The sequence below is a fragment of the Nelumbo lutea genome, chromosome 7, assembly GCF_056320005.1.
Source record: "Nelumbo lutea isolate HS-2025 chromosome 7, American lotus-T2T, whole genome shotgun sequence".
In the NCBI taxonomy this organism is placed as follows: Eukaryota; Viridiplantae; Streptophyta; class Magnoliopsida; order Proteales; family Nelumbonaceae; genus Nelumbo; species Nelumbo lutea.
The window spans coordinates 13,571,981-13,578,777 of record NC_142690.1 but is presented as its reverse complement, the minus strand read 5'-3'; the positions used below and the strand labels follow the sequence as shown (position 1 = coordinate 13,578,777).

The following is a 6,797-nucleotide window of genomic DNA, read 5'->3' as shown; positions in this document are numbered from 1 at the left end:
TTTTCAGAACTTTTTGTCATTCTACCTCTGATTTTCACTTCTATAAGTTTAACAGTAACAGACACCAAAAAACGAATCCATCACTCTAATAAAATAAGAAAGATTGCTTGAAAAACCCAAGATCAATGGAGCAACGGACCAACTAACTTAGCAGCAAACCAACAGGGATGAAATGTAAGAAATAAGTGGTACAATACATGCATTATGGGTACAAATTATTCATCCCAAGGCCCCGCATTACATTCAATGTTAATTTTCCTGCAACTCCCAAGAGGTCACTGCACATAAGAATTAGAATATAAAATTCAATCTATCGATCTGACAATTTGATCCTTCTCATTAAAATAAACAAGATCATCTTCTACTCTGACTTGGTAGATGTTGCAGTTGCAAAAACAAGTATTTTATGCAACACATGATGATGACCTGGTCCAGCCTTGCTCCATCAAAATGAGGTTAAGACGAATCATCAGTTTCTCCACTTCATCTTGCTCCAGGTTTCTTGATGCATTGGAAGATTGCTTTTGTATGCAAGAATTCTGCAATAACAAAAATGGAATTTCTTTTACCCTAGAGTTAAAAGCTCCTCCACATTTCGAGTATCCAAATTAGGTGCAGATATTTTACCCTTAAGGATTGATACAACTTGAGGTAATGCAGAGATTCCTGATAAAACCCACAGTGATAAAGAAGAACACTGTAATCTCTTAATTCATTGGAACCAGACTCCAGTAGAATAAGACGCTCACAGGCTGTAAAACAGGAACACAAATACCAACATTAGACCTGGTGCAAAAGATTTCGAAAACGAGTTTTTCTATGTATCAAAATGATGATAGGAATGTCAAAGATGATTGAATTATATTTTTAAACATATTTTGAAAGAAGTGATGACATATTAGATGATAACAGACCACTAGACCAGTGCCCATGCTATGGACATCGAAAAATAATACAACATCATATTGCTAAACTTGGTACTGATTGCTTTCATCATAATCAGGATCCATATCATGAGAGTTTGGCAAACGTTTTAGTGCAGGCTGCCAAACAGACGTACCCTCCTCTGCCCTCCCTTATCCAGGCTTGGGACTGGCAGTGTAAGAGAAGCTCACACTGGCGGAGTTCGTACTGATTGCTTTCCGTTTCAAAAATATTCTCACAAAAGTGGAGAGTTGATCTTGAATTTAAAATAACTAGTGAAGCTCAAGTTGGGGTTGATCCTTAATGGAGGGATTCATAAGGAACGCCTGTTTCAAAATTGACTCATCAAAGTCTATCTCATACTTGCACATATGCTTCAGAGAAATCAATGAAGGGAGAGATACTAATCAGACCATTTAGGGTTATCTACCTCAGACTAAAATTTTAAAGTTGATCCTTTTATCCCATGAATGGATATGATGAGCTGAAGTTCCTTAGAGGAGATGGTAATTGCTTTAAAACCATGGGTTGGAATATCAAATCTCGGTGAACAGAAGCCACAATCTTGGCTCCAGAGCCACAATTCATCACTTTCCTGGATAGAGAAGTTAGAAGATAGAGTTTTGAAAGTCTGGTACAACAGACCATGTACATAGACCTGTATGTCTAACTGCAAATTTTCCTAGACAATGAGCTTCTTGGTTACATAGTTACATATATGCAAGCCAAATATAACCACAAAAGAGGAGAAGCACTGAAGAAGAATTATCAGCTTCCTGTGTTTATTCCGAAACTATGATTCTGTACATTTCATTTTTAATGTCATATGGTTGGATGTTTTTTTCCACTGCCTGACACCCCCATAGGGGTGACTCTTATAAGTGAACATTACAACATCACATCAACAGCTCTTTTCTTAGAGATATGATAATAGTGGGATTCAAAAGCACACCACCACTGGGACAATTCATCCAGCACACCAACAGGGCTATCCCTCAGTTGGCTATGATTAGCTGGTTGGGTAAAAGAATTTGTATATAAAACAATGAAGCTACAACACAATCATAGGTTGAAAAATGACCAGAACAAAACTCAAAACTCAACGAGGATTTCATTTTAATATTAGCTAGCCAAAGTCTCCAACCAAATTACCAATCAGCCAAGCAGGTGACTCCACCAACATTACATGATATGGATAGCCACCAATGTACAAATATGTATCTGTATATGCATAAACTAAATTTAGGAATGAAGATGATGTAGTCCATACCTGACAATGCACAGCGCATATCTCCATTCAAGACTCCATGTTCGGCCTTATGTTTAATAGCTTTAGCTGATGCAATCTCAATGCCACCACTTCTAATGTAAAATAGATGACACGAAGAAACAACCAGGTGTAGAAATAAAGGATGTCAATGTACTATGAGAAGAAGTTTACAACAAGCTTTCATACAAAGAACAATGAGGTACAAATCAAATTATTGCAAGAGTTGAATGACCTTTGTTCCAGAATGCTTGGTCTACCAATGCAGTTAGTTGCATGGGCTGCTCTTAAAAACAGACTCATGGTATGATCATACTTGAATGGCCAAAAAGATTCCTTCAGATTTCTCAAGACCTGCATGTATATAATGCTAGTACTACCATAAATTGTAACAAAACAATACTTCTGGTAAAGATGATTCTAAACATAATACAGAATGAGACTGAGGCAAGGATATTCAATTCGGAAGTGAAAATTTAACTCCACTTCAAACACAACATTTAGCAGTTGACAGCTCATTTGCAAACTTTTGATGTCTAATTGAGTTGTTGTAACTTTGTTACCTAGACATTTCAGTCTAGGAGTTTCAACTCATCTTGCACATCAGTTTTGTACTAAAATTAAGTAATTTTGTGGCTTAAGTATGAAAGGGTGCAAAGATCACATAAAATTCAACGTGTAATTCATCAAGATAGAATTTTGCAGCAAGTCTTATTGTCTAAAACTTCTTTATTTTTCTGATCATTAACTCCGTCTGTGTAATGACTAAACATGAAGTAGTAGCAGAAGAATCAATTTCTGCACAGACAATCAACATTCAAATATTGAATATAATTACCAATGATAGAGAACAAGGCAAATTGACAACAGAACAGATTTCACAAATCAAAACCTACCTCCACTAGGAGTGACTGTGAAGTCATTATATGTGATTGGTCAGCCACCTTGCTTTTTTGTTTCTGATAGCCTCTAGGAAGACTAACAAGATCATGAGGGAAGTAAATCTCTACATCGAAGTTCAAAAGGTCCCACATGCGTAGCATTTTTAAGATTTCTGAGTAGATGAGCGAAAGCATAACAACAGAACCTGAACGATGTGTCAAAACCTGTCAACAACATCAAGACATCAATAAAGTATTGAAGAGAATGCTACAAATATCAATATATATATATATATATGCATTATTTAATAGTAGGCTAAAACAAAATGACAAGTGGAGAGGCATACTGAATGAAGATATAAAGCTTGTGTCTCTGATTGGTTCCTAGCAGTGTCCCTCCGGAAACCCTGACACAATTGAACCACAAATAAGGAACGAAGGCAATTGTAACATGGGTAACACCAGAGCAATTTCCGAGTGCAGAAGTATGTTATATGAGGTTTTATTTTCTTTAAATTCTCTTTGGAAATAGACAAAACGAGCTCAATTTTAGCCCAGTGAACTGAGAGAGGATAAATTGAAACTGATGGAAATCATGAGTGCACTGTCTGTGAAACAAAGAAAAAGAAATCCAGAAATTTGTATATCTACACATTAAATGGACCCTTGACAGATGAAATTTGGGTTCCTACAATTTAACCAGAAATAGACACAGCTTTAACTCATCTGGCTACCTACTTTTATTCAACAATGAACTTGAATGACATATCTTAAAAGTTTAAACCATTGCTAGCATGTCAGTGCTATTAGCTAAGAAATAATTAGTTCTGAAAGGTCAAAAAAACAAGTTAAATATTTTACATGAAAATGCACTTTTCCGCTTTTGGTTCCTGAAAATCCACATCAGATGCTGTAAAAGTACTCTGTTTTGGGATGCACATTTTGGGCTCAAATGAAGAATATTTGCTCATCCACTTGATATTCATTTTGGGTAAATACCAATCTCTTGATTGCACCCAAGCATGAACTGGCAACTGATGCTTTTACTTCATTATGTACACATCATTGTTAGTATAAGAAGACCCCTGTGCTCCAGTAGTCATAACAATCCAAGATATCAAACCAGAAAGGGGATGAATTGAACCACCCGGTTCATTCTGTAAGCCAACCAATTTAATTAACCAAATAATTGCAATGAAGTATATACCAACAAAACATTTAAGCAGGTCTAGCCCCAAACTCCTGCGGTCTCACTAATGACCCTTCAACACCAAATGAGAAAAACCAGCATCCAGCTTTAATACAAATCCATTGGTCATGCTAAAGGGAAGATGGTTCATAGGTTTATGGTTCAACCAGCAGGTTTGGACTGGAATTATGCTTTTCATAATTTATTGGTTAAGTTCTACTTCAAATTATATTTAAATAGCAGAAAGAATCAAAGAAATAGAAGAAAACATGAAGAAAGGAGAAGCAAGGAAGCTGATATACTCATATACCATGTAGCCATACAAGTATCTCTCCAGGCTGCCAAAAAAATCCTCAGGAGACGATCTGAAGGAAGAGCTGCAGCGAGACAAGCAGCCCATTGAGACATCATCCAACTTATCAACGAACTCGTCGACCGGGAATGCCTCTGAAGATTGAGATACAAGGTTATGATCTTCGGCAGCAATGTGGAAGGCCGTTGTCCCCAAGTCAACTCCTCTGTCAATGCAAATGCTAGTCTCCCTCTCCAAACTCGACAACCGATTAATCTGAGAGCAGAAACTGTCTCTCGCCGCCTGCAGAATGGTCGCCGTCCGGGAAATGGATTAAGTGAATAAAAGAAAGCAAATGAAAGCATAGATTGAGACAGAAGAAGGAAATCTCACCCGGGCATGGTGGGTGTCGAACCCAGAAGCGTCGAGGGCGTCGTGGAGGACGAACTGGTGGTCTTGGGTGAGGTTCTGGCTCTGGCATCGGAAGATGAGGCGAGGTGGAGACGATGACGGAAATGGAGGGTGCTTTGGGAAGTTGGAGTTAGATGAAGAGGGTGAAGAGCTGAGAGGGGAGGATGTTGCTGCAGTCCATGCAGTCAGAGAACTCATGGCCACCATGTTTCGACGACGGAGAGGAGAAGAGGTGGGTTCTGGATTGTGAGAAAATTTCAGTCTGTCGGAGAGAGAAAGCAGAGTCGTACTCTTTTGTGCAATGGGTATTGGTGGATAGATTTCTGGAAATGGATGTATAAGAACAGGGGAGACAAATTTGTGCAGAGTTCAGTGGTTGGAGATATTTTTGTTCATCTTCTCCACCCTGTTTTGTTGTTTTGCATGTAATTTGTACCGGAGTAGGAAAAGATCTAGGACTGTCTGTCAGACTGTCATGTGTGGAATTTTTTGCAGATACCAGATAAACGTGTGGATATCTATCGAAAATAAATAAATATACGTGTGGATAAGACAGTAAATGGATCGGGTTGGTTTTGCGTCAAAGACCTGGTCCCATACCGATAATAACACACGATTTTAATTCTTTCATTTACGTTAAAATTTTAGTCGGCATTTGGATGCGATATAAATCAAAGTAAGGCTTTGTAGGCGTTTGGAAACTGGCTGTAATTATTATTGACGTAAAATTCTACATCGATTCAGTTTTGCATGGGTTTAGATGGGTGGAGTTTTACGTGAACAATCGATGTAAAATTTCATCAGCTTTAAAGTTTTAAATCCATAATTGATGTAAAGATTATATTGGTTTTAATGATGTAAAATTTTATACTCTTCCACCCATCACTATTTAAAAAAACTAACGATCATTTTCATGGTTCGGTGTTTTACATTGATTCCAAATAATAGCCTTACTAAAACACTCATATATAGTTTATAATATTTCATTGGCCTATTGTTAAGAATTATTTATAAAATGGTTACATGTAGGGGTGGCCACGAGCTGAGTTCTTCATGAGCTACTCGAGCTTGGCTCATTAAAAGTTCGACTCGACTCAGTTTCAACCGAGTTCGACCTCGAGCTCATATTACAGGTTCGATTAACAAACAAGCCGAGCTCAAGCCTAATAGAGCTCAAATCGTGAGGCTCGCGAGCCAGCTCGAATATATATATTATAATATAATATAATTATAGAAAATAATATATATAATAAAAATATTATAATTCTTATTTTTTTAAATATCAAATAAAAAATATTTTATATATATAATTTTTAATTTTTATAATTTTTTTTTTCAAATCGAGCTTGAGCTCAAGGTTTTAGCTTGAACTAAGCTCGAGCCTTATACTTCCTAGATGAGTCGAGCTTGAGCCTCATACTATTCAGCTCGGCTCAGCTCGAATCCACCCTGAGTCACATGACCATCCAAACGGACTAAAACAATGACTTCCTTCTTTGAATAGAAAACCAAACAAACTAAATGAGGTGGTTGCCAATACTTTAATAAATGTAAGAACAATTTTTCCATTTTTTTTCATCAGCACTACGTCTGAAATCCGTTTTTTAGAAAATACCTGATGTTTGATTATGCATTTTTTTTTTTTTTTGAAAAATATTCTCTCAGACCATGCCTTACAAATCAAGAATGGTGTGGTACGAGAAAATGCCTTTTTTGAGCAGTGTTTGGAACAACGTCATTTGCTGAAAAGTGTTTTCTCTGAAAAGAATGCAGCATAAGCATGTTGTTTTCTCAAGTATCTATTTAGTGCCATTGTTGTTACTGTCACATAAA

At 36.9% G+C, this 6,797-nt stretch overlaps 1 protein-coding gene across 2 annotated transcripts; it reads right to left on the bottom strand.

The window, feature by feature from the left end:
* Positions 1 to 5,368, bottom strand: LOC148845193 (uncharacterized). 2 transcript variants are annotated; one of them, XM_088955428.1, is made up of 8 exons: positions 4,947 to 5,368; positions 4,572 to 4,856; positions 3,420 to 3,479; positions 3,088 to 3,297; positions 2,427 to 2,545; positions 2,195 to 2,286; positions 628 to 752; positions 1 to 539 (listed from the first exon to the last, which is right to left on the bottom strand). In XM_088955428.1, exons 1-8 carry the CDS (start codon positions 5,169 to 5,171, stop codon positions 405 to 407), a joined length of 1,251 nt encoding a protein of 416 aa, XP_088811554.1. In that variant the 5' UTR covers positions 5,172 to 5,368; the 3' UTR covers positions 1 to 404. The 2 variants fall into 2 exon arrangements, with proteins under 2 accessions (XP_088811554.1, XP_088811555.1); XM_088955429.1 differs by having other exon boundaries at positions 2,195 to 2,283.
* Positions 5,369 to 6,797: the final 1,429 nt, after the last annotated feature.